The 27,565-nt window shown below is 49.8% G+C and overlaps 2 protein-coding genes across 8 annotated transcripts in view; both read right to left on the bottom strand.

Moving 5' to 3' along the window:
- Positions 1-18,402, bottom strand: part of MKNK1 (MAPK interacting serine/threonine kinase 1) — a 45,574-nt gene extending 27,172 nt beyond the window's left edge. For 2 of the 6 annotated variants that reach the window (XR_008958843.1, XM_057310672.1), the window contains exons 1-2: positions 15,611-18,402; positions 5,586-5,753 (exon numbers count right to left, since the gene is read on the bottom strand). Coding sequence is in view for 2 of the 6 variants with exons in the window: in XM_057310672.1 (XP_057166655.1) it covers positions 5,586-5,753; positions 15,611-15,692 (250 nt within the window). In the remaining 4 variants the exon portion in view is untranslated. Of the gene's footprint in view, positions 1-393; positions 841-5,585; positions 5,754-15,560 lie in introns of those variants that run through there. The other 4 variants (XM_057310674.1, XM_026498175.4, XM_057310673.1 and 1 more) reach the window with 4 other exon arrangements.
- An 83-nt stretch (positions 18,403-18,485) lies between these two features.
- On the bottom strand, positions 18,486-27,176 carry MOB3C (MOB kinase activator 3C). 2 transcript variants are annotated; one of them, XM_026498170.4, is made up of 4 exons: positions 26,914-27,176; positions 23,244-23,712; positions 20,759-20,961; positions 18,486-20,441 (listed from the first exon to the last, which is right to left on the bottom strand). In XM_026498170.4, the coding sequence occupies exons 2-4, from the start codon at positions 23,659-23,661 to the stop codon at positions 20,412-20,414; spliced, it is 651 nt and encodes a 216-aa protein (XP_026353955.1). In that variant the 5' UTR covers positions 23,662-23,712; positions 26,914-27,176; the 3' UTR covers positions 18,486-20,411. The 2 variants fall into 2 exon arrangements, with proteins under 2 accessions (XP_026353955.1, XP_026353954.1); XM_026498169.4 differs by having other exon boundaries at positions 27,022-27,176.
- Positions 27,177-27,565: the final 389 nt, after the last annotated feature.

Raw genomic sequence — 27,565 nt, 5'->3', positions numbered from 1 at the left:
CGGCACAGTGTCAGATACATATCAACCATCAGAAAATGTGCACTGAAATGAAATGATAGGAAATGACGCACATAGTGGTAGGCGCAGTGCACGTCACCCAGGCCCTTTAAGCAACAGGTGCATGCACTGAAAGAAATGTGGGTTCACCTCTGCCCTACAGACTGTGCAGGGTGAAGCTATTCAGTTCTATGAGTTCTCTGACAAACTCCTCCTAAGACAAAGACCTGTGGCCCAGAAGGTTCTTGACTCTCTAGCCAGAAGCCTGGTCTCTGCTAGAGGATTAGGCAATGTGTTCATGATTTCAGAGGAGGAAATGAGCACTTCTTCTAAGTTTTCAGACAGACCCCAACTGGTATGAAGGCTCCCAGTACTTCTACTGCCTCCAGCCCTTACCTTCCCCTTGGTCAGGGCTCGGTGGTCTACCATCCGTGTACTGGTGGAGGTGAAGCTGGAGAAGCAGCACACTGTTGACAGGGAACGACATGAGCTTGGCATCAGGAGACCAAAGTGAAAGTCCCGGCTCGGACGTTACCAGACATAGCACTAAGGCTGTGCCAAGTTACTCTGCCTCTTAGAGTCTCAGCCTCCTCGTCTACAGAACAGGTTTTAAAATAATATCTGCCCTTTCCAGCAACCTGTGAGGACCCAATGACATATTTGATAAAATGTGCAAGAAAAACATATGGGTATGGGGCGCCTGGAAGGCTCAGTGGTTAAGTGTCTGACTCTTGATTGCGGCTCAGGCCATGATTTCAGGGTCGTGAGATCGAGCCCCACATTGGGCTCCATGCTCAGCAGGGAGTTTGCTGGGGATTTTCTCTCTCCCTCTGCCCCTCCCCGCCCTGCTCGCTCTTTCTCCCTCTCTAAAATAAATGAATACATCTAAAAAATTATGTGTATGCACGGTATGTAGACAGACTAGATAGAAATACACAAAAATGTTAACATGACTACAATTTGAAAGAGCGCCTAGTATACGCCAGGCACTGTGCTATATATTTTACATACAATAATCCTAATTCTTACAATAATCCCACAAGGTAAATATTTTGTTATATTTTAGGTGAGGAGACCAAGGCTCAGAGGTTAAACAATCTACCAAACACCAAACATCTACTTAGTGGTTTTACTGGGATTCAAGCTCAATGCTGCCCTTCATGTCCAGGATATTTCTAATCTATGGTAGTTTTCTCTGTGTGATGGGGTGATTTTTTTTTTCTGCTCTCTATTTTTCAGCATTCTCCAAATTTTATACAATGAAGTGTGTTACTTTTTAATGCTATTATTGTTTTAGCCAAGTTTTATTTTCCATAAAACACGCAATCATTTTTCTCCAATACACACTGGAATTTAGAATCCGATTATACAGTATTTAAAATCGTAAATAGATTTCTCTGTACTGAAATTCAGCATTCAGTGAGGAAGAAACGTTTCAGGAATATTGGTGCCTTGAGAACAACAAACACTATTTTAATTTTATATTTGTAAATGCTATTTTTTTTTAAAGGAAAAATTTCATGGAAAAACAAAATGATGTAATGAACATTTGAGCCTGCAAGATACCGGTTTAAATCCTGGCTCCCCACCACCATGTGTGCTCTGGCAGCTTGCTAAGCTTCTCTAAGTATCAGTTTCTTCATACACCGAGAGAGGTCAGAGGGAGGCCTGGGCAGCCTGCACCACGAGGCTGTGGTGAGGGTCAAAGAAGACACGATGTGAAAGTACTGTTGACTTACTCATTCAACACGTACTGTATTTACTGGCACCTATGGATTGTCCAGCGCTAGACAGAAAGAATACAAGAGAAGACATAGTCTCTGTCCTTAGGAATTTGAATCCACTGACATACAAAGCAATTTCAGTAGAGTGGGACAAGTGCCGTGTGACAGGCAGGTATCAGGTGCTGTGGAGCAGAAGACAGGCATCAAATTCAGTTTAGTAACTAGAGGAAGGGACAGCTAAGCTGCTGTCTGAAGGATGAGTGGGAACTGGCCAGGGTGGGGCCTGGGGAGAAGGACAGAGAAAGAGCGTGTGTTAAGCCTGAAGAGTGGCAGCATGGCCGGTCAGTGTGAATTCGAGAGAACTCCCAGAGCCGTTGAGGTGGGGCCAAGAAGTCTCACCTGGTGGGACTGCAACAGCAACAGATACTCCTGACAGGTAAGTACCCTTCATCCACTGTTCTCCCCATGGGTGACCCCAAGGCCCACCTCTGAAAGAACTGTCACTTCTCCAAAGAGTCTTATGAGCCACACTGCCCCCGAAAGCAGCGGATCTGTTCTCCACGTTTTGGTGGAGCCTATAGAGAACCGAGCAGCTCCTGCATCTGGCACGTGATACCCAAGATGGTCACTTTCCCCCTAAGAAGACGACTTTGCTGGCTAACTCAGCTCAGCAAATGTAGTTCATGCTCTTCTCCCGAGTACTCGAGAGTTCTTTTCAAAGTCTATGGTTCACTCCTTTTCCCAACCAGTAAGAGTTATTTCCCTCAGTCACAAGGGTTTTCCAGAGAAGGAACAGCGGTGAGAACAAGCTGATGAGTACAATTATCCGTTGTGTTGCCTCCTCGGTGGCCAGTGGGTGGAGGCCCCCAAACAAAATGAAAGGAAGGGGGCGGACACTCTTAAGGAAAAGCCAAGACTGAGAAACGTGAGGTGGAGCAGGAGGCAATGAGACGTTTACTTCTCTGAAGGCCTGGTACTAGCAGCCACAGCGCGCATGGCTACTAGCCACAGCACACACACTGACACGGTGCTCCAGACGCCAGCAATGTCCCATGCATTTTATAAACACATCTGACATATCCTAACTTCTTTCATCTTCACAACTCTATGAGATAAGAATAATTATTATCTTCATTTTACAGATGAAGAAATTGAGGTACAAAGAGATTAAGTAATTAACTTGCCCAGGGTCACATGGCTAGTAAGTGGCAGAGCTGGGATTTAAATCTAGACAGACTGGCTTAAAATTCAAGCTTTTAACTATTAGGTTATCAGTAGTATATTTAATATTATTTCATATATCAAATATTATCAATATTATATTGAGGCATTCATGCTGAAAGGCAGGAGGGGTAGCCAGTCAGAGTTAGCCAGGTGCCAATAAGAATGCTTTTATTTAGAAGCCTTAGCACAGAGCTTCCCTACTGATGTGCTGTGAATGAGATATGGATCCCCTCACCGGGCTGAGGAATATCATTTTCTGTGTGTGCTATGATGTCAAAAAGGCTGGGCAGCCCTGCTCTAGCTTACACAAATACAAAGGCATTATCACCACATTATCATTATTATATTAATCCGAATCTGATTTATCAGAAGCTTCTTTGTCTTACTTGGAGATAACTTTGTATTCTGTGTTTTGTTATATTATGGAGGATGAGCGACAAACCAGTCCAACCACTTTATTTCATGGCAGTTCTGGTATCAAGTACAAGGCTACATTCTTCTTCTATCTGACCTATTAATTGGTTGGTGTCCTTTCTGATGGTATCATTACTAATAGGGGACAAGGTCAAGGAAAAAGTACACTCAAACAGAAGCTAGTCGAATTTAAGGCACGATGGATGAAAGGAGCCACACGAGCAATCAGCTCACTCAAAGGACAGTCTGTGAGTGTGATTCCAATGGGCTGGGCCATTTCGCAGGTTTTTCCCATGAGTGCTGTGTGTAGTGAGGCTGGCTAGCTTTAGGCAGACTGCAGTATCTCACTCAACTGCAGTGAGAGTGGGCACTCGGAGGCCTACTAGGGTGCGGGCAGGGTGGTGATTTCCAACAGGCCTCAAACAGGGCTGGGATAGCAAGATTTCCAGAGGGAAAAGGTCTGGAGTCAGGCCCATCTTCTTTCTCTGTTCTGACTCTGGGATCACAGCAGCCTTCAGAGCTGTCACCACATCTCCTGGTGGCAGGAATGATCAGAGGAAGGACGGAGCGGGTAAAGGAAGTGTGTGCTTTAGAAAGAGCAAGCAAGAGTGAAGGACTGTGTTTGCGTGAGCAGGACAGTATAAACAGCTGAAAAAGGCAGGCTGAAGTCAGATCACCCAAGCTTATTAATGTGGCCACAAGGCCCACCAACATCTGGTCCCTATCTGCTAAGCAGCCTCACCAAGCCTCAGTCATTCTTTCAAGTAAAAATGAACAGTGGCTAGTTCGGCTTGTATTTCAAACAATCCCATAAATGCTCTTCGTTGAGACAACCACTATGCTTCGGAATGCACACAAGTGCTGCAGGAGCATTTCCACTTTGTCACACAGAATATTAAAAAGACGTGTACTCAATGGTTGAGATTCACTAAAATTAGCAATTTTTACCTCTTCATCAGGACATTCTCTTTTTTAAAAAAACTGAGAGTGTAGCAATGAAGAACACAATGACTGCAGGACGGTTCTGAGCCACTGCCCTGACTCGTGTTAAAGCACCGGCAGTTCTACCCACGTGGCTCTGCAACAACAAAGAACATCTAGTGCTATTACAAAAACAGTCCTGACCCGGTAGATACCCTGAAAGGTTTCAAGGACCCCCAAGGTCCGCTGATCCCACTTGTGAACAAGCGTTCTAGGCAGTGGGGAGGGACTGGGCTGTGAAACTGGCCCGTGTTGTGCAGAACCAACTGGCGGCTGGCTGGGGACTGGGAGAGCAAGGAGAGGCTGCTGCAGCTGGCAGGAAGGGAAGGAAGCCTTGTACTAAGGCAGGGATGGGAAGGAAGAGAAAGAGGCGAGGGGTGAAGCCACAGAGACAGAACTGGTCCTAGTCCTGCCAAGCAACTGGAGATGGTACAGGAGTCAGAGATGCCTACCCTCTTTGAAGGAAGGGATGGGGCCTATTATCTCTCTGTCCCCTCTCCCAGCAGGGAGCCAGCACAGAGGGAGACCTCAATATATGTTTATGAACCAAAGTCCGGTAACCATAAGAGCAGTGACCATCAGAGAAGGGGGGAATTCAGGAAGGGAAGCTGGTTGGGAATGGGGAGAGGGGAAGACGGTGTGTCACTGGGAAGCTTCAGATGAAGAAGGGTGACACACAGCAGCAAAGGAGTATAAAAACTCACAGATCAGACTCAAACCATCCTCGACCAACCCTCCTCTGACCCAATCTACAACAAAGGCATTACTTCTAACCCGCCAGGCATGATGGGGCCTCAGGCGTTCAAGGACACTTCAAAGGAGCATCGCATATGTCACAAATACGACAAGTTAAAAAAAAAACAACCTGGAAAGACACACCTCAAGCCATTATTAATAATGGTTACTCTGGGAGAACAAAACTGGGTGGGTACAGAATTGTACTTTTCATACCTCTGTTGTATTTGATTTTGTAATTTATGGCACAGTTGTTTAACTTTTATAATTACAAGTAAATAAATATGTTTTACTTACTGCACGATTTTCCTTATGACCTTCTCTGCCATTGTATTCTGGAAGAAATGTGCTCGTCCCTACTGTGTAACTGTCTTAGGCACGCACAGGCAGCCCAGCTAATCCTAGCTGCCCAATGAATACCGAAATCTTGCACCCTCTTCTCTGGAAGTATCAGATAATTTCAACCCAAAGCAATCTAAAAGGTTAAGCAAAATGTACATCCATTCTTACCTTGCCAACTTCTGAGAAGTAAATCCTCTGTAAACTGAAATGAAATAATGAAATAATGCTCCTGTCGGGGCGGGGGGGGGGGGCTGCTGTCTTCCAGCGACAGGAAGTGTTTCAATAGTCTCTGGAGGGAGCAGGCATTCTTCACTTCCCCACTGGCTTTTGCTTCATCTGGCAGAAATAGAAAAGATTATAAAAATCTGACTTCTTTAAAATGACCCGCGAAGATAAAGATTACCTTATGCGTCCCCCAAACTTATGCATTATACCAGTAAGTAGATATATACAAGACCATCACAGATTTCCCGTCTTTAAAATCAGGCATTTGAGCATTTGAAATGCCAACACTAAACATTTGAAGATTTAATGAGGGTCTGAGTAAAAGTTTTCAGATTCTGTTTCCGCTGTGGGAGACCAGACCTGGACCTGGAGGACAGAGCTGGACAGCTCTGTTCACTGAGGAGTGCCCTGCGGAAGGCAAAAGCTGACACTTCTCTGTCACCCATGGTTTTATTTTATTTTTTTTAAAGATTTTATTTATTTGAGAGAAAGAGAGCGTGTGTGCACATTCATAAGCAGGGGGAGGGGCAGAGGGAGAGGAAGAAGCAGGCTTCTCACTGAACAAGGAGCCCCACAATGCAGGGCTCAATCCCAGGACCCTGGGATCATGACCTCAGCCAAAGGCAGACGCTTAACTGACTGAGCCACCCAGGCACGCCTGTCATCTACGTTTTTAGAGATGAATGAACTCTGGCTCCATCTCTTAGTGGCCAGGTCCAGGTTTCACAGGCAGGAGGCAACAGAGGCGGAAAGATAAAGTAGATGCTAAAAGCAGCAGGTGGTATAAACACGAACAAAGTTTTAGGCCCAATGCATAATTATTGCTAGTTTTCCATGTGATAACTTCATTTTCTATATGTCCACTGCAATTTTCAATCTTGCAACTCTAGCTGTCATATGTCAAAGCTGATTTGCTAATTTCTCTACAAAATGAGTATCTATTTCCCCTTTTCCCAGTGGAAAAGCTCTGAACGTGCAGTTTAAATCTGAGTTCTGGGGCGCCTGGGTGGCTCAATCAGTTAAGCGTCTGACTTTGGCTCAGGTCATGATCTCAGGGTCCTGGGATGGAGCCTCGCATTGTGTGTGCAGGTTCCATGCTCACTGGGGAATCTGCTGGTCCCTCTCCCTCTCCTCCTACTCATGCTCTTTCTGTGTCTCTCAAATGAATGAATAAAATCTTGAAAAAAAAAAAAATCTGAATTCTGGGCCCTCGTGCTAACATTTCTAAAATGGTTTTCTAACCGGAAGCCGGATATGTTTCACCATGACCTCAGATCATGTGTCCCAAACTCAACTTGTCCCAACCCCCATCCTTCCTCCTTTCCCTTCTTCTCTGTCAGATTATATCACCCTTCCAGCTGCCCAGCCACAGATCATTTGAATCATTTCCACTGTCTCTTTCTCCTCTAACCTCGTAGTTCCAAATGCTCACACGGTCATTCTTTCCCTCAGCCTGGTATGCTGCTTCTCGAAAAGAACACCTATTCATCCTTCAGGGCCCCTCACGAATTACTGAAAGTGGTCCCACAAATTACAGCAGTCCTTGACTTTTTTCTACTTCACCCAGCATTTCATCACATCCACAGCATGCTATGATAATACACAGAGCTGGGTATTCACACACATACATGGCTTGGCCACTAGGCCATAAGCTCCTCAAAGGCAGGGACGGATCTTTTTCATGTTTGTATTTCCAGTATCTAGCACAGTATCTGGCTCAAAAAGGGCTCTAGTAAATATCTGACTACATTACTTCATCCATAAAATATTTCTTTATTGTCCAATAGAGAATGTTAGCATATACAATTATTCTTCCTATCGTGCATTTTTACTCCCCAACAAATTTCTGTGGCCCAATGAAACTATTTCCAGGGCCCAAAGAAGCTCAGGTTACACTCCCTCTCCTTATGGCCTCATCTCCAGGAACAACCTTGAACAACTTTGAACTTTAACTCTTTGCCTTTAGTCTTGCCACAGGTTCCTTCTTGTTGCCTACAGTAGGAGTTGGCCAATTTTTTTTTCTACAAAGAGCCTGATAGTAAATAGTTTAGGCTTTCTATGTTGCATGATCTCTATCGTGACTACGTAATTTTGCCTTTGTAGACTGAAAGCAGCCACAGACAATACATAAATGAATGATTGTGACTATATTTCTATAAAGGCTAATTTGAATTTTCTTTCTTTCTTTTCTTCTTTCTTTCCTTCTTTCCTCCCTCCCTCTTCTTTCTTTCTTTCTTTCTTTCTTTCTTTCTTTCTTTCTTTCTTTCTTTCTTTCTTTTTTCTTTCTTTCTTTCTTTCTTTTTCTTTCTTTCTCTTCCTTCCTTCCTTCCTTCCTTCCTTCCTTCCTTCCTTCCTTCTTTCGATTTTATTTGTTTGCTTTAGAGACAGAGAAAGAGAGTGAGTGCAAGTGGAGTGAGGAACAGAGGGAGAGGGACAAGCAGACTCCACGCTGAGCACAGAGCCCAACCACGGGGCGTGATCCCACAACCCTGAGATCATGACCTGAACCGAAATCAGGAGTCAGATGCTTAACAGACTGAGCCACCCAGGCGCCCTTTAATTAATTAATTAATTTGAGAGAGAGAGAGAAAAGAGAGCAAGCACACGAGCAGGGGGAGGGGCAGAGGGAGAGGGAAATGATCTCAAGCAGACTCCCTGCTGAACATGCAGTTAAATGAGGGGCTCAATCTCAGGACCCTGAGATCATGACCTGAGCTGAAATCAAGACTTGGACCCTTAACCAACTGAGCCACCCAGGTGCCCCTAGAATTTGGATTTTAGATAATATTCCCATCACAAATATTAATCTTCTTGAATGCTTCCCTCAATCATTTAGAAATGTAATAAGTATTCTTAGTTTGCAGTCCACACAAAACAGGTGGTGAACCAGATACAGACTGTAGGCCATGTTTGCCAACCCAGCTTATTTCCCCTCCTCACCAACTCCATTCCTCCCCCCCCTCAATGCACATATGCACACGAACGCACCTCTGTTCACTTCCACCTGTAGCAGGTCTGTAGTAAAGACAGCCTTCAGAATTTATTTATGGATTTTGTGTTATTCTGCTGTTTGGAACTACTCAAGGGCTGGGGAGGTAGAAAGTCCATGGGCTTTTGAGCCATGGGGGCCTAGAATCAGATTCTGGCCTTCCCATTCACTAATGAGATTGTCTTGGACACAATACTTAACCTCTCTGCTTCACTGTCAGCATCTATAAAATGGGGGCAAGAACACCTACGCTGCAGGGTTGTTGTGAGAATTAAATGAGCTACTGTATTTCAAGTTCACAGCACAAAGGCTGGCATAGAGTAGGCACTCAATAAATAGCAATTATGACTCTAGCTTGAGATATGGCTTCCCAAGATCAGCTGTGGCCCTGGAATGCAGTCTGTAAACCACAACTGGGCAGCCAGAAGGAATAAACTGATAGCAAAGTACAAAGGCAGAGAGATAGAATTTGATTTTCAGATTCGTGACCCAGGATTCTAAGTGCCCGGTTGGCCCTGATTCCTTCTGCCACCATTTCAAATTCCTCTGGGTCTCTTTTCCCAGAACTTCTGACTCTCACACTGCCTGAATCTTCTCAGAGTTGCTTACCAAATACCCCCAATGAACCCTGGAACCCTCCCCTCCTTCCTGGACCTCTTCCTGGGATAGGGCTGGGAAAGGATGAATGTGGCCAGACCACACTTACACACAGCGGCCTGCCACCTGGTCTTATATAGGCTGGGCACTCAATTCCCTCTCATTTCTTCTGAACTTCCTACCTGTATATGGAAAGAAAATTTTCCAGACTTCAAGAACTAGTTTTTCTATGGAAGTTTTAGAGCAAAAATAGCCTGTATATAAACAAGGGATCCATCATATTATTAAGTAATATGAAAACATTCATGAAGGGCAGATAAGACTAAGGCTTGTGGTATCTCTGTCCTTGGTCCAAAAAGCCAAATTTGAGTGTGTCACTTCCTTGCTCCAACACTTCTAATGGGTATCCACTCCGCTGGAATAACCAAGCCCCTGTGCTGTACTCAGGGCCTTCACAAGCTTGCCTCAGATGACCCCTCCTGCATTACGTCCTACCATTCCTCTACAGAAATCCTGACCTACAGTCCAGGCAGAATGGGTGATCTGTTTCTACCTAATTGCCCTCAACAATCTCCAGCTCTCCACACTTGTGCAGAGTCCTATCCCAGCATCTGTAACATGTGATTGCACATCTCCCCTTAGACTGCGAGCTGAGGATAGGGTGGAGACTCTGATTCCTCTCTGGGTACCTTACACCTAGCACAGGGCCTGGCACGGGGCAAATACTCAATAAATGTTAATGAATGAATGAAAACACCTGAAGTTATTCTTCCCTTAAACTGTCTTAGCTGGACTCTTATTAGCAGACTAAGCAGTCTGGGTCACTGCCAAGAAGTAGAAAAACCGAAAAGAAAGAAAAGAAGCATGACCAATATGATCCAAGCAACGGAAAATAGGTTTTAAGAGTAAGGTAAAAGAAACCAAGGCTGCTTAGCCTGGAGAAGAGAAGAGGAGGCCTAACTCGATTCTGGCTTTAAGTACACAAAAGGTTCTCATGAGAAAATCTTGATCTCATCTGCCTTTATAATCAGAAGGAAGTTTTCCATATTCATGGAAAGTGGAACAAGAAGAAATGGCTTAAGTTAAGGTCAGAGGGGTTTAAGCTGGAGAGAAAGAAGAACCAAATTAGGTACCACTTTTCCAGAGATTCTGTTATTGTACTTTTTGGCAAGTGAATTGGAGGGGTCTTACTTAGCACTTTTGTTGAAGGCTGTGCAAAGGGGAATAAGTATGCTGCTCTGTTCCTGTTTACTGTGGAGAGAAGTGGGTGAAAACACAAGTCAGGTAAGATTCTCTAATGAGCCACTGACTTTTAACTGACCCTTTTCCTGCAGGCACTTTCTGTCATGTTACACTTTGCAGCTCTGTGATAGAACAATGTATTATTTCAAAGTTTCCTGATGAAGCAATGGAAGGCAAGAGAGGGCAGCAATGTCAGAGTAAGACAGTAGGGAAAACTGCCCAAATAAATCTTCCTTCTATAAAAACAATAGCTAATGGGACATTAATAATTGTTAATATGATTATTATTAAAGCTAACATTCATTGAGCACATACTATGTGCTGGGCCCTGTGCTAACTGTTTGACTAAAGTTATCTCAATTCTCGTAACAATGCTATGCAGTAGGTAATATTTGTACCCCCATTTTACTGATGGAGAAACGGAGACACAGGAAGATTAAATAACTTGCCCCAGTCACACAGCTAGCAAGTGATAGAGCCAGGACTCAAACCTGGCCAGTCCAACTCTGGAGTCTATATATAACCTAGCTACTGTCAATCCAGAAGAAGGATGGAGAGGCTGGAATTTAAAGCCTAATCTCTCAGAATCCAGGAACATATTCCCAGCCACTTCCTTACACTACCCCAAGCCGGAAAGAGCAAAGCGACACATGATATTAGCAAGAGAAGAGATCTCAGAAATGAACCCATACAGACCCAATATTACAGAGAAATAAGCTGAGAACAAGGACTCACAGATGATAATGAGCAGAACCAGGGCTTGAATGAACCAGCCTAGTAACTCTGAGCGTGGACCTCTTTCCTCCATTATAGATTCTTGTTGAATTTCAGAGTGAGAAAATGAAGGAATGGTACCTGCCAAATGGGTTCCCTCCCCACACATTTCTGTAATGAACTGCTAATCTCACATTAGAACCTATGCCTGAAACACAAGGATGCCAGCAGCCTCTGTAAACGGATTCTGAGGTTCTACCAGCAAAAGATGGCAACACACTTGGTTGATGGTGCTACAGCAGCTGCCAAAAATGCTCACACGTTAAACCAATCGAGCAGACCTGGACCGGGCAGCTTCCATATTAGGCTGGTGGTTCACAGTTTAAGCCTGAACTGGACTATCCTAACAGCTTCCTCGTTGATGTCCTCCTTCTGGGACCTTCTTTGCTCCAGACTAGCCTCCATTATGCAGCCAGAGTAAACAGAGCCTTAGTCATGGTATTAGGAGGCTTGCAGCATAATGGAAAGAACATAGGTCTTTGAAATCCAACACTCCTAAGTTTGGACCAAGCTCTGTCACTTACTCGCTACCTGACCTTGGGCAAGACACTTTAATCTTGCTGAGGTCTGGCTTCTTCGTCTTTAAATCGGGGATAAATATCCCCATATTGTAGGATTGTGAGGATTAAATAAATCATAGTGCGTAAAGCCTCTAACATATTGCAAGCCACAATACAGAGAAGGCCCTCAATAAATGTTAATGTTTTCCTCCCAACTCCTCTCTACATTTTGGCCACAATCTACCATTTCAGCTTATTTCCTCTCCTTACCAAGTCCATTCCTCTCCTACACACACACACACACACACACACACACACACACACACAATCTACCATTTCAGCTTATTTCCTCTCCTTACCAAGTCCATTCCTCTCCTACACACACACACACACACACACACACACACACACACACACCCCTGCTCATTTCCACTTCTAGACCACTGCTCAAATGAGGCTTCTCATAGGAATGAACTTCTTCCAAAGCCCGGCATAAATTTCCACCTTCAGTAATCCTTCTCAAGACCCCGTCTGGTCGTGCTGGGATTGATTTCTCCTTTTCCCAAACTCCCACTTTGTTGACATTCCTTACTACATTTACCACAGTCAGTCTGATTTCAGTTATTTATGTGCTTCTCTATCTTCCCAACTACACTGGAGGGAGAAGGCTCTGAGAAGACAATTACTTACTGGAGAGCAGGAAATGTGTTGTTTTCCTCTGTGTTTATTCCTCAATACCAGGGTTTTGTACGTAGCAAGAGCTCAATATGTTTATTGAATTGAATCTTGCCACCCTTGACTGGGAATCTTTACAGAAAGATCCTGGACTGAGTTTATTCTAAAACGGCATTTACTACCTGACTTGATAAACATGATAAACTAATACTCATTGGCTTGCTTCATTTTTTTTCATCCCTTCTTTCAATGCACTGTGGACTCCTCTCAAGACATCGCCCCAGGTTACAGAGTCACACTGCCAGGAGGACATCTCTCACTCACAGAGATGGCATGATCTGGGAGCAAGCCCTTTGGAGAACTGTTCCACCCACTGGTTAGGAGATGACTGCCATTTCCACCATATTAGAAATCAGAGTTATGGAATCAGAAAGTTGATCTGAATGATTTCTATCTGCCTCAGTTTCCAACTCTATAAACAGTTTTAAGGTGTTACATATAAAGCACGAACACAGTATCTGCCGTATAGTACGTGCTCAATAAATGTTAGATAGTATATTAAAAAGGTAGTGGACTGGAAAAAACAGTCAGGACTTTGACTTTTAGTACTATATCACTTTTAGTACTATCTGCACCACTGACTGATTCCTTGTGCAGTCTTAATCAAGTCCTTCCCCTCTTGGGGCCTCTCCCATCTGTAAAATCAGAGGTAGAACCAGATGGTTCCCAAGCTCCTTCTACTATCAACAATGTGTATTTTTCTATGATTATCAAAGAGACTTCTGTTCCACATGCTGAAGCTGTTGGCAAGGGAAAATGCAAATTTGTAGTTGCAGGTTCCCAAATAAAAGGACCAGGGCAAATGCCAAGGCCAAAGGCAGAACAACAGATTAATAAACCACCTGTGAGTTTTCCCCTGCATGAACTGTATCACACTCAGTTCAGGTCTTTGAACACAGCACCACCTTCCTTCCAACAAAACTCACAGCAAAGGCAAGAGAACAATAACAACAATGAAGAATCTTGCCTTGTACAGAACTCCTGCGCTTTCTTGCCTTTGATGGCCTGTAATCAGGGCATCATCAATCTAAACTAGGGCTCTCCATAGGCACAAAGAGAAGGAGAAACACAAAGGCCCACTCTGAACCTGAAAGCTCATAAAACAAAGACCAAAGCGAGTAAATAAAAAATGTTAATGACTCATTCAACCACAAACACTGCAAAGGCCTACTATGCGCCAGGAAGAGGAGGGATGAAATAGACATGGTCCCTTAGTACCAGTGTACTCAGAGTACACATGGGGTGACATACCCCAAGGTAGACAGTAATCAGAGCTATATTCAAAGTTCAGCCCCGGCTACAGAAGATGCGAAGGAGGGCAACTAATCCAGCAAGGGAATCAGAGAAGCTTCACTGAGAAGGTCACATGAGACATTGGCCTTGAAAGATGGGAAGGAGGAGGGAATGTCAGGAAGAGAATGCGAGCAAAGGAATATGGAGGGAGTGTTTAAGGAACAAAAACTAGTTTATTTTGACTGAGGCACAGGGTGAAGGTTTGGGAGAACAAAGGGAAACAAGGCAGGAGAGATGTTTGGGAACAGATTATGGGGGGACTTGTCTATGCGGCTGAGGATTCCAGACTCTATATAGTAGGCAAGGAAGCCTGCCAAGGTTTCCGAGCAGAGACATACATGATGATAACATTGTCTAAGGAAGATCACATGGGCACCCATGAAAAGGATGCAAAAGGAACCAAATTACTAGATTACTATGGGACCACATAACAGGATATCACGTATACTTCCTAAGCATGTACTGGAATCCAACAGGCCGAGGTTCAGCTTCACACAATCTAAGTTTAAGAGGTGCTCTCTTGCCAGGCCCTCTAACCATCAAAATCTGCCAGAGCACTAGAGTAACAGCCTTCCCAAAGTCAAGAACCCAGTTAACTCTGGGATCACACAAGGGGAAGAGCGGAGGTGGGAAAGAAAGAAAGAAATTGGGGAAGGGGACACCAAAGTCTCCAGCTGGTTCAGCTCCATATGAAAACCCGACCCTGGGTCTCCTCTTTACATCACCTTTCAGCCTCGCCCTTTTTAGACGGGCTGAAGCAAAGGGTAGTGAGACTCAAAGCACCAGGCCGATGGCTGAGGATCCAGTGCAACCATATAGATCAATGGCCCAGTGTGGTACTTGGCACATGAGCCAAGGTCAACAAGACTCGTTCCCTTCCCATCCTGCAAGGTCAGTTCCACCTATAAAGCCCAAGGAGGCTTCAAGACTTAGGTCACTTCAACTCTTCCCCAGGGGCCTCTCTAGAGTACTCCCATCCAAAATGACCTAGTTTCTAGAAATCACAGCTGCCATGTATTCAGCACCCATTTTGTGATGGGTGCCACACTAGGTGACACATGTAATCCTAGTCAACCTTCACAATGACCTTATTATGCCCCTTTTATACAAGATAAACCAAAGCTCTGAGAAGGGAACAGACTCAAGGACACACAGCTAGGAAGTGGCAGAGGTGTGATCTGAACCCAGGACTACCTAACCCGAAGTCAAGCACTTCCAACATTTCATTCATGTCACCTGCGCTGGGCTCTGATCCGCCAATGACCATCTGAACGGCAGCCTGGAAACTCCCTAAGAAGAGAATATGCCCTGCATCATCTCTCTTCACTGTACAGCGAACCCACACATGTCAAGAGCTTTCAGATGAAAACAGTTAACTTGAAAATAAGGTAGTGCACACAGATGATAAACTCCTCACGTGAAAATCTATTCGTGATGTTGGACTATCTGAGCCTTGAGCCCAGCCATACAGCGTGGTAGGGACTGAGTTTCAAACTGGCCGCTGACTGAGCTCCGACCTCGGACACCTGTCACAACCTAATCCTGACCCCAGGCACCGGCTGAGCCCCGGCCAGGGCCACACGCCACTTCGTGAGCTCGCCACAGACGGAACCCCGCCAGGTCACAGACGGGGTCCCCGAGGAGAGCCCTAAAGAAGCGTTCCCTTCGGCGGTCCCTCCGCAGCACGATCGGATCGTGACCTCGGGCCACTCTGAAGGCCCTGACTGCCCTGTCCCGGGCACACCGACTCGTTCACAGACCCCCGCCCCATTTTGCTCGGAGGGATACCTCGCTGTGTCTCCTTTACCTCAGCTGCGGGACCGGTCGCGCGAACCCACCTGCAGGTCGCTCCGAGAACGCGGAAGAGGCGGTACTAGACTCGAGGGGCGGGCCCGACCGGAGAGGGGCGGAGCCGCGCATGTGCCCTGATGGCTGCGCCCTGATGGCTACGCCCCGCGTAAGGGTGGGGGCGAGCTAAGTAAACTGGGAAGACGCGCTAGAAAGGGGCGGGAAGATTGCTGGGGCGGGGCTTAGCTCTGGTCGATGCTATTTTTTTTCCGAGTGAAGGTCGAGAAGTCGGGGAAGCTCCCGGAGGGAGGCGACCAAGCAGCGGCAGGTGTAATTACCATTTACCGACAGCTTCCGAGAGCTTCCGTGTGAATTTTTAAAGTGTCTTTTGCATATGGGGAAATGCTGACAGTCTTTTCTAAAACGAGGGCGAATTCTGTAAGATTTCTTCAGACGTTTGCGTACCTATCATTTCACCGTAAGAGTTTCCTTGAGCAAAGCGTTGCCCTCAGTAGTTCAAAATTAAGCACTTAAAAGTTCATTTCTTGGAGAAAACCAACTGCGCTTAAATTGCTCTTTCAACCAGCCCCCTGTCTTCCCCCAGGCTGCAAGTGTAATGAGGGAATGAGAGTGCTGACTTGGGTTTAATTCAGGTCCTGACTCTGAGTGTGTTTCCTCCTTGGTGAAATGGAAGTAAAAGATCCCTTCCCTGTCTGTCTCAGAATTGTCGTGTGGGTCTGGTGAGCACTGCTAGTTAAGAGCCTCTTAGATTTCCAACACACCATCCTGATAAAGGTTTGTTCCTTTCCCCTTCTGGGCTCAGTCTTCTCATCTGTATGATGGAAGGAGGTTGAACCTGAGAGAACATTCAGGGATTTGCTACATTTCTCAGTCTGGGTGAAGGCTGGAGAGGGGGCCTTCTCCCAAGCTTCTGTGTTGAGCCACTTATAGAATCCCTTAGTTCAACCTGAAGGCCCCTGTAATATCCTGACCTCTCCCACCCATCACCTTCTCAGCCCACTCAAGCTTCATGTCCTCAGCAGCCATGCTGGCCTGTTCTTTTCTTTGTTCCCTAAATATCTAAATAGTCAATTGGTCCTGAGCCTCTCAGGCCTATGTTTCAATCCAGGTTCTCAAAATTGCTGTCTTTATGTACATGATTCAATTAATACCAGATGAGGGCTCTGGAGGATTCAGAGAAGGAAGGGCTCCAGGAGGGCTCCCCCAAATCGGGTAGACCTCCAGCCATACTGTGGCTTCCTTCACCATGCACTACACATAGCTTCTGGGGCCGGAAGAGTGGGAGTGGCGGCAGGAAACCTCAAAGAAGAAGCTATAGTATTCACCAGGGCCAAGGGTGGTGGGCTATCCTTTACTCAATGGTAGATGCTCTCTGCCCCAAACTGGGGAGAGTGCCTTGCTTCCCCCTCATTCCCTGCTCTAAATATTTTTATGGATCTTGAACAAACAGGAAAACAAAGCCTTCTGCAGTGGCTGCCCAACCAAACTGTCCCTCTACCCCCAACACATTGCCTCTCACAGAACCCTCTCCTGCCAAGTTTTGCCCTATGGGGTGGGGGAAATGCTGCCTGCTTTCCTCTGGCTTGCTGAAGCCCCAGCTCTCTCTTCTGTATCCTTCTTTTTCTCTACCTCTGTCCAGTCTTCTCTGAGCATCCTTCTCTGAATTTCTCAAAAGCAGTTCTGTGATGTCTTCCTGATATAGTCAGACATTCCGATGTTAAGTGCAGGCCTTGGCCACACAGTTCTGAGATAAATTTACTTTCTCTGCCATGGTGTATTCCAAAACAACTATGAACACAGAGCCTGAATTTTGAATCTGAGCTGTTCAGCCATTGAGGAGGTAGTGGGTGATCTGTCATAGGAGGTGTGCAAGCAGGGCCACCTTTTAGGATGCTGGGCTGGGCCTTCTCTGGTGAGCCAGAAGGAATGGCAGAGTGGAAGGCCTTCCAGATACTAAAGCAGTGAAAGCAGGGATACTGGGTACCCGGAAGGGAGCCAGGCAGCTAGCCAAAGACTAAGCTATTACATGTGGAGCATTTAGAACTGTGCCCAACACATAGTATTAGCTATTACTGTTAAAATTGTGAATGATCCACAGACTGTGAGTAATGAATGAACTCAGAGATAAGTCAGTCCCTCACTCCCACACCTGGTCATGAAACAGACTGGGAAATCGAGGTCTAGAGGGGAAAGAGGCCACCACTGTACCTCAGGGGCTAGGCTGGGACTGGACTCCAGGCCTCTGCTTCCCAGGAGAGCCACTGCACAAAACCACCCTATCTCCTTCTCGGGGAGAAGAAAGAGCTCTTAGGTGGCCCTTTGCTGACTCTTGTCTGGGCAGCTGGTGGGTAAGGGACAGTGGAATGACAGCGAGCGCTAAGGGGCTCAGATGTCTCCTGAGGAATAAGCTTAGAAGTCAGCCCCATGTCTTGCCACCCCCACTTTGAGTTCTAGCCAGCACCCCACAAACAGCCTTTTCTTGAGAAGGGCTTCCTTTGCTGTGATTAGGGTTAGGACTTTATTTTTGCTCTGTCCCTTGACCCATTCGCTCCAATAAACCACATAGACTAAGGGGGTGGGTTGAGAATAGCTATGCCAGGGAACCTGAGCTGAAACAAGGAAAGACTCCTGAGAGACTGAATTCCCTGAAGGAAAGGGCCAGTGCTCCCTACTCCAAGGGTCCTAGACTAGGCCAGAAAGTCTGGGTCCAGAATTCCCAGAGCCCTGGGAAAACCTTGGTGTCTCCACCCTGGAGAGCTAAGCCAGACATGACCACACCAGCCAACCCTCCAGATGGCCTGGGATCTCAGGACAAAAAGCCCTCCCTTCTCCATTCTGGCCCAGTTCCCTCCACAGCCTGCCCAGGAGCCATGTGGCACCCAGACCACAGCTTCCCACCAGTGCTGCTTTAGTTTGCCTCCTTTATTTTACCAAAAATAACAATAATAAACCCTTCCCTCTGTTTCACAAAAATAGATTTCCCGTCTCCCCACCCCCTCCGCAGTCAGCACTGGCCACAGCCTAGAACCCATCTTCCAATCCACAGACCTCCCTGAGGGAATCTCTGATCCCCCGGACCCTAGCCCACCCCAGAGCCTCTGGCAAAGCTGCTGGGTCAGTGTTTCCCTCGGGAACTTCTCCAGAGGCAGTGGTCTGGGGTCCAGCTGGCTGGCCCCAGGAGCCCCATCTGCTTCCTCAGAGATCAGGCAGCTGCTGGGCCATGGAGAGGGGCATAATTTTGGAGGCTTGGCTCAGCATACAGCCCCAGCAGACCTGAGGAGCAGTGGGGCACTCTGGCACTCACTGGAAATCCTTGCTCAAAGCAGGAACAAGTGAGCTCTAGAGAGGGGCTGTCAAACCGTCCTTCCACATGCAGCTCATCTCCCTACGTAGCAATCCGCAGGCCCTGGGGTGGGAGTCAGGACCCCTGGCTTCTACTCCAGCTCCACAAAAGCCTCTCTGTGAGGCCTTGGACAGTTTCTCTCCTTTCTTCCTGGCTTCAGCTTCCTCCTATGTACACAGATGATTCTGTGAGGCTGGACGATCCTTGGGCCCTTTCCGGCTCTCCATCCTGGCCTCCCAGTGTAGAGGCTCTAGGAGGGAGGGTCCCGTCCCTGCATCAGTTTCCCCACCTGTGGGTCTGGGCACGACGGTGTGGAGTAATGGAGTGTCGAATGAACATCCCAGCTTCTCTGGGGACAGCTATCCAACCAGGTGGAATGTCTAGAGGATGGCTGGACAGGAGGCAGGTCCTTGAAGGATGGGGGCTTTCCAAGCCTGGAAGAGTCCGTTCACTAGCAACGTCTTTACTGCCCGGGGATGGGAGACGAGTCTCCGGTGTTGCCAAATTCAAGGTGCACTAGCTCCTTGGGTTGGAGGATTATCTTGCGCTGGGCTTCAGATCCTAAGAGCCAAGTCTATAGACTCTGGGATCTAGATGGGAGTGTATGCTTCCCAATTTAAGGACCAAAGGACTTTTGTGGACATGAGGGATTGCTTCTGGCCCTCAGGAGGCTGTCTATAATCAGGCTTCCTAGAGGCAGAGGGATGAGCGAAATGACAGTTCCTGGGCATCTCTGGCTCAGCAAATCAGAACCTGTGTCTGTGGTGGGCCAGGGGTTTAGGTACTCAAGGCAAGACTCCCTTCTTCTGTCCCTCCGGCTTATGCTTATGGAAGCTGATGGCCTGAAGGTTCAGATAAAGAGCTACATCTACAATCAGTTTGTGCACTTCCACACATGGTCAGGCCACTGACCTGTCATCACTCCCACAGTGCTCATGGTCCGGGGGTCCCAATTCCTCCTTCCGTCCCTCCTTCCTTCCATTCATCCGTTTACCTAGCATGTATGGAGGGCCTACTATGTGCCATGGAGGGTCTCAGGCAGCCAGCTCTTACAGACACACCCCACAGGGAAAATCACACACTCACACAGAGTCATCTGCACTTATTCACACACCGCTTGCTTACGCTCTTGACCTTGCTTGCTATCCTTCAGCCCCATTCACATTCCCCACATGGGCACGGGAACCACTACGGAACGGTCAAGTATTGGAGCAGACACCTGGCCTATCCCACCCTTAGACTCCATGTGGAGATGTAGCTCCTTCTTTCCTTCTGTTTGCCCACGTTAAGCTCTCCCCTCCTCCATTCATAAGCAGTCAGGGGGCATGTGGGCAGACGCCTGAGAACCACAAGTCCAGGGGCTTTGTGTGTGTGGAGGGGTCCCACGGACTTCTGGTTCCTCTGCTACCAGATTCCTGGGGGGTCCACTCCCCAGCTGCACTGTGTTCAGATGGTCCAGCTGACAGGCAACAACTCCAGGCTTGGGCTCAGTGACAGATCCGCTCTGTCATCTCCCTCTGCAGACACAGAAGGTAGGAAGGGGTCAGTCAGAGCTCAACCTACCAGGCAGCCCCTTCCCAAACCATGGGGCCTGGCTGTTCTTCTGCCTGAATCTGGCCCCTTCCTGCCCCCTCCCAAGTCCAGGCTATAGATCAGAGTCTATAAACTGAGACTAGAATGAATTCTCTATTAAAGTACAGAATCCACTGCTCAATGAATTGCCTTCCCCTACTTATCCACGTAGGTATTGGATTTTCTGAAGGTAGGTAGCCTTTGGATCTGAAAACTCCAAGGCTAGCCCTGAGAGGGGAGGGCGGCAGGGGCCCAGCCTCACCAGTGGCTCCAGCTCCCGCTGGTCCACCAGGCTGAACTCGCGGATGAAGTAGTAGAAGTGTTTGTAGCAGGTGTTGACGTGTGCTTCGGCCCCCATGCTGAGGATGCTGTCGAAGTGATGGATGTAGACGTGGACGAAGACCCGGAAGAGGCGGGTCAGGATCTTGGTGCAGACCTGCTGGAAGTTCTTGGGGAAGGGAACTCCTAGGGAGTGGGGATGGCCAGAAGTTGGGGGATCAGCAGCCTGGGAATGAAATGCTACCCAACCCTGCCCTCCCTGCCACAGGCAGCCTTCACCCAGGATGGCCACTTCCTTGCAGGGGACGGAGAAACCAGGGTCTGCCTTCTCCCCACTTCCCTTTTGTTTTTTTTTTAAGATTTTATTTATTACTTAACAGAGAGAGAGAGAGAGCACAAGCAGGGCAGAGGCAGAGGGAGAGGGAGAGGCAGGCTCTCTGCTGGGGCTCGATCCCAGGACCCGGAGATCATGACCTGAGCCAAAGTCAGATGCTTAACTGAGAGCCACCGAGGCGTCCCTCCCCGCTTCCCTTTTAAACAAAGCACAGATCTCGCTGTGCCTCTCCCCTGCTGAACTACAAATCATCTCCCACATTTTCCCATCACCCAGAGCCGGATCCTGCAACCACGCTAGGTCACTGACCAGCCCCTCTTTGACTATGACGGAAGTTATGCCCAGGCTCTCCACAGAAACGTGTGTCTGCAGGTACTGCCCCGTGACCTCCTCGATATAATTCCAGGGTGAGTTTATCAACATCTCTGGTCCATTTTTAAAAACACAGGTCTTCAGGATTAAGTTCTAACTTCACAGGATGGTGCCTACTCAAAGCCCTTCATGATCTGACCCCAAACTCTTTCGCCAGCCCCACCCCAACTCCTTCCTCTTCATAACATTCACAGGGCAGGCCCCAGATCCCCCGTCCTGACCATTACAAAATCCTCAAGAACTAGTTCAGATACCTCTCGTCCCTTCAACTACTCAGTAACACAAAGAACCTTCCATCTTTGAGCTGGGCCCTGTGCTGGGTCCTCTGCGCTTTTTGCCTCCTCTGATACGGCTACCGTAGTCCTTCTAGACGTGATAAAGCAGAGGTGCGCGATAGTGACCCCACTTGCCCAGGGCCAGACTGGAGGCAGCGTTCAAACGCTGTTGGCGTGGCCCTGCAGTGACCCACAGAGGTGCACACCACGGCCCCTGCCCACGGTCCCCTGACAAGCTCCAGCGCCTGGGAAAAAGCCGCAGTTTCGGCACAGTCCCCTGCGCTTAGGGTAGAGATCCTGGTGACTCCTCCTTCTTCTCTGCTGTGGCAGAGCCATCCCCAGGGTTAAGGCACAGACACCTGGGGTGTCCCAGGCCTGGGGGTTAAGGCCAGAAGGGAGTAAGAGCCCAGACACGGGCCCGCACTGGTCCACCCTGCTCCATACAGGTCCTCACAGCTCTTGGCGGCGGGCGGAGGGGTGGGGGGGGAGCCCTGCCTCCTTGTGAGCCCTTCCAGGCCCAGCCCGGGTTCCTCAGACTTGTCCTACCCATCTAGACTTTGGGGCCTGGACCCCAAGAGATCCACAGTGCAGTTCTGAATCCCCGATTCAGTGCACTGTGCCTCTGTTGGCCTCAGGTCCTCCTATGTGAAATGCAGGTGCCCACTGTTGGGCGGGATAGTGCAGGAAATGGCAGGTCCCCAGACGGGGAGGGGCTGTAGCACTGAACTGTGACTCAGTGCCCGGCCTCCCTCAGTATTCAGACTTCTCCCCTCTGGGCTTGCCCACCCTGCCCCACCCATCTCTGATTCCCACAGCCTTCACGTGGAGTAACAAGGAGGCCAGGTGGGGGTGGCGATGCTGGGATGAATACAGTGTCATGCCTGCTCAGCTCCCGGGCCAACACCCGCTCTTGCTGCCCTTGGGTGGGGAAGCAGGGCCAGTGTGACTTCACTCATGTCTTCTCGCCACCCTCACCAGGCTGCCCAGCTGAGATAAGAAAAGGCCCCATGGCTCGGGCCTGACAAGGGAAAATTCTGCCCTCAGACCCCTCTGAGGGAGAGATACAATCTGGCCCTCCCAATCCCCACCCCCTTCCCTTTCCTGGAGGGAAGAGTCAGAAGTAACAGGAGGTTGCAAATCAGTCAGCCCAGGCAGGGTGACTGGCTAGGAGCACCTAGAGGCATCTCTTCAAGAAGGTTCCCAGAATCACAGTGCTTTTGCCGGGGTGGCTCCCGGAGGGACGTTAAGCTTCAGATAAGAGTCCCAAGCTGAGAGTCAGGCAATCCTAGCTCCAGATGCCCGATCTCGAGCAGACGCTTAACCTCTCTGAGCCTCAGTTTCCTTTTCTGCAAAATGGGGATGAAAATCCTGCCCCCCCACCCCAACCCCTTACAGAACTGCTACGCCAAACTAAACGCCTCCTCTGTAGAACGGGCTCTGGGGGCTCCCTCCCTCCCCGGCCTGACTCGCCGGCCCGCGGCACTCACCCACACGAGTGGGAAAGACATCCTCGTCATTGATGAGGCCCTCGATCCAGTCCATGAGCAAGGCCATGTAGCGCGGCGCCGAGAGCTTGGCCGGCCGCCTGTACTGGCGCTCGTCCTGCCAGCGGTACTCGTAGCGGGGCCCTCCGGCCATGACCGGGCAGCTGGTTTCGCTGCAGCGCTCGGCCATGGTGCCGTAGATGAGGTTGATGCGATTGAAGAAGTCCACCACGTGCACGGCGATCCAGTCGTCGATGTTCTCCCCCGGCGGCAGCCTCACCACACTGCGCAGGTCCAGGCCCGACTTGAGCGACGCCTGCGCCTTCTTATACAGCTCGAAGCGCTGCGTGCCTGGCTCGAAGCGCTTCCGAGGCCGGAACGTCTTGTCCTTGGCGAACACCTGCTTCAGGCACAGCGCCATGGCCGGGCTGGGCGGAGGGCCAGGTGTGCAGGGGCAGGACCTGTGGATGCCCTGCCGGGGTCAAGGGCACAGAGGGAGCGTGGTGGTCAGGTAATCACCAAAAGGCTTTGACTTCCCAACACATCATCTCCCTCACACCCTCAGCTTTTGGCCAGTCTCTGCAGCCTTTGCCTGGAGTCTAAATCCTCCGCATCCCCTAGGGCCAGGGCCTCTGCCCTGTCTCCAGGCTACCCTCGCTTCCCCTGCCAAGCGGCCTCAGCCCTCCCGTCTCATTTTGTTTCCTCTCCCTTCTCACTGCATCTCATAGAGGTCTGGGCTTGGGCTCCAAACAGGTGCTCATCTGACTTCTTGTTGACCATTAGAGAGGGGGTGGAGGCTTCCTGCAGGACCGCCAGGAGGCAGGAGCCTGGATGAAATGACCTCGGGGGCGCCCGGTGGGCCAGCCGGTGGTGCAGCGTGGGAGAGCCTGGCTGCATTGTGCTGGGGGTCGGGGTAGGGGCAAGGCCCCGCCTTCAGCTTCCTCTGGGATATCCCGTAGTCCATCCGGCCACCGGGGATTCCCAGGGAGCAGGAGGGACTTTTCTACCAAAAATGTACTTTCCTTTTATTACCCTGAAAGAGGAAAGGGCCCTCATCTGACCATCTGGGTGGCCTCTGAGTGTGGCTGAAGGCGCTGGAGGAGAGGGGGAGGTGGCAAGTCCAGATGGGTGCCATTTCCTCTGACAGTGGCTAGAGATCCTTCCCTGCGGAGCCAGCCTCCTCCAGTCCCAAACCAGAACAAGCCACTGGCCTCTCCCCCTGCACCTGACAGTACATGTTCTGTGAGCACCTACTATGTGCCTGGCACCGTGAGGTAGGGAATGCAGTCAGATCTACCCAGCTGGGCCTTTCTAGGATTCAGACAAATTTGCTTTGCCTCTCAAATGGAGGGGTCCCCGACTCAGAACAGACTTTGGAACAGCAGTCAGAGCCCCAGGCTTGGAGGCAGGAGTCCTGGATTCTAGTTTCAGCTCCACCATGGCTGGGTGACCGCCAGAGCAAGTACAAGTCTGACCCATGCAAAGTCCTGGGTCACGCAGGTATAGGCCAGGTTTCTGGGACTCACATGGTAGTCATCTCACCTCCCCTGTGGGTGTGTGAGCCCTTGGGAAAGGTGGACCCAGGTACCTGCTGAGACCAGAATTTAGCCACAGATGGAGGGCTAAGGCCGAGTGCAGGCTAAGCATTGAGCTGTGGCTCCAGGCTGACCTCTGACCTGGCCCTGACCCTGGTCAATCAGAGTCCTGACTCTAGCCCTAGACTGAGGCTGAATACAGCCACAAACAAAGCCTCGCCTTAACCTCAGAGCTGACACAGGAGCACTTAACCTTCTCACATCTCTCATGATGCTGGGGCAGGATGGGGGAAGGAACGAGATGACAGTTGGAGGGAGGTGTCATGTCAGACAACAAGTCAGGCTAGTGGAGAAGTCTGGAGCAAGGATTCTTCCTTGTACCCACAACAGGCAGGCCAGGATGGGGATGGTCAAGTAAACGACAGGTGACAGGTGTTTGAAGAGTAGGGGCAGGTCTCCCAGCAGGATCTTGTCCTCTTGAAAAAATCCCTCAAAGATCTGGAAAGTCATCTCATCCATTCCTTGATCCTTGACTTCCGGAGAAGTCCCCAGTGTAGATCCTGAGTTTCCTGACCCCAGAGGAGGAGATTTCCACACTTTACGTGCCACCTGCATTCCAAACTCTGCTTGGGGCAGATGCTTCCAAAATCACTCCTACTGCAATTAGGTGGGGTTCCTGGTTCTCCTCCTTTGCACAGCCCCCTTTACTGACAGTTACCAACACCCATAACCTCCCCCTATCTTTCCCACCTACTTCCCTCCATCAATCCCCCCTCACCTCGGCGCTGCTGCGTGATCCCTGAACCTGTCCCCACCCTCCTGCCTCTGTGTGTTTTCTCACACGGGTCTCTTTGTCTGACTATACATGGTCAAGGTGAATGCTACCTCCTCCCATAGCCCCCTCTACTGAACCCAGATGTCGCTGTCCTGGGTTGGGGGGAGGCTGCTCCTTGGACACTGTTGTCCCTCCCCTCCCCCCCGCCCCCAGCCTAGGTCAGGGCCTGGCACATAGTTGATACTCAGGCTTTAAGTAAAGCTTAGAATCAAGAACTGCAGAGTTGCAAGAGCCCTGAGAAATCAACTGACCAACCCACTTCTTGCACAGATGGGGAAACTGAGGCCCTCTTTCTGAGGAGCCGCCATTCACAAAGCAAGTTACTGGCAGGGGATCTCCAACAGCAGAACTGGGAACTGGGATAAGGTGGGGCTCAGCCGATCACAGTGAGTAAAGGACCATCTTGTGCAGCCTGTCACTGGTCTGGTGGAGGAGGTAGGGGAAAAAGAGGGAAGTGGAGGGAGAAGGGAAGGCATGTTCCCACCAACTACATCAACCTAATTCCTGTTCCCCCAATATGCTGAACTTCCCCCAGTCTCCCACAGCACCTTGAATGTCCTGATCCGTGAGCTAGACACCCACCCTCTGGCTACAGAATTTCAAGACCTGGGTCTTTTCTCAGGAAAAAGTAAGCTTCAGGAGGGGGAGGGAGGAATCCATACAAGCCACTTGCCACTTGTCTCTTTGCTTTCCACTCCCATGCCCTTCTAGGGTTTCCTTTCCTCACAGAACCTCTGTCCCCTCCCTGAACTATGGCCGTTTCTGCCTCTTAGCCCCTGTTTCCTAACTCTAGGTGTCCTTTTACTCCTAAAGTGCCCAGGGATGGCTCACTCCCTGGGTGGGCATCTGGGCTCCCCAAATGAAGACCACAGCGTAGCCCTGACTGTTTCCGACATTTAGCCCCCCTGCCAGGGCCACACCTGCCACTCCCCAGGCCTGGCCCAAGATCTCGGCAGGCGGCTGGCCCCAGTTTGAACCCAGAATGCAGCCTCTGTCTGTGTCAAGTGTGTGTGTGTGTGTGAGCGCGCGCGGGGACCCTGAGGGCAGAGCTCCAAGAGAAAAGTACAGGCGGGACTCTGCCCAGTAGCGCTCGGTCCCCCGCGTCCACCCCTAGGCCGCCCCCGGACCCCACCCCCCGACCCTACTCGCCCAGCCGAGGGGACAGACAGGGCGTAGGACCCAGAGGCGCAGGCCTGACGTTTCCGTTCCCGAAGACACGCCCCCCTCCAACACCGCCACCCCCAACCCCGACTTTCGCAGCTCGGAGCCTCGGACCCCGGACCGAGCGCTGCGGCCAGCCTGCCTTGGGGCGGAGGTCGCCTCCGGACGGGGCCACGCCGGGACAGCCGCAGAAATAAAAGTGGCAGCGAGGCTGGGCCGTGCGCCGGCAGGGGCGCGGGCGCTCACTCACGGGGACCGCCTCGGTCCTCCTCTCGCCGCAGGGTCACATCCCCGGCGCGCCGGGTCGCCTCCTCCTCCCGTCCTCCGGCTCGGCCGGTTCTCTCGCTTGTCCGCGCGTCCGCCCGCCCGCCCGGGCCGCGGTCGCCCTCCGCCCCCGCGGCGTCGCCAGCTCCGCCCCCGCCCGCCGGGGCCCGGCCGCGGCCTCGGGCGGGGAAGGGGCGGGGAAAGGGGACCCCCTCCCAGTGCACAGACGCACTCCCGCCTTTCCGGAAAGTCCGAAGCGTGCTCCCAGCTTCCCTCTGGGCAAAGCACTGACGGAGCAGCTGGCCCTGGCCTTGTCTCCTTGGACTTTGCCACAGAGGCAGCCTCAGCTTCCTCGACTGTAAAATGGGGACAGACCGAGCTTCCGTGTGGAGCAGAAACAAAGGGGCTGCTAGGTAATGGTGGTTTCCTTGCTCTCCCAGAATCATCTGTGTCCCGGTGGGTCCTGAGCTCAATCAGGAATGGGGACTGCCCTCTCCACTCCCGTCGCCTCAGTTCCTGGCGTAGTGCCT

Source organism: Ursus arctos, unplaced genomic scaffold (assembly GCF_023065955.2).
Source record: "Ursus arctos isolate Adak ecotype North America unplaced genomic scaffold, UrsArc2.0 scaffold_12, whole genome shotgun sequence".
NCBI classification, from domain to species: domain Eukaryota; kingdom Metazoa; phylum Chordata; class Mammalia; order Carnivora; family Ursidae; genus Ursus; species Ursus arctos.
This window is presented reverse-complemented; position numbering and strand designations above follow the sequence as displayed.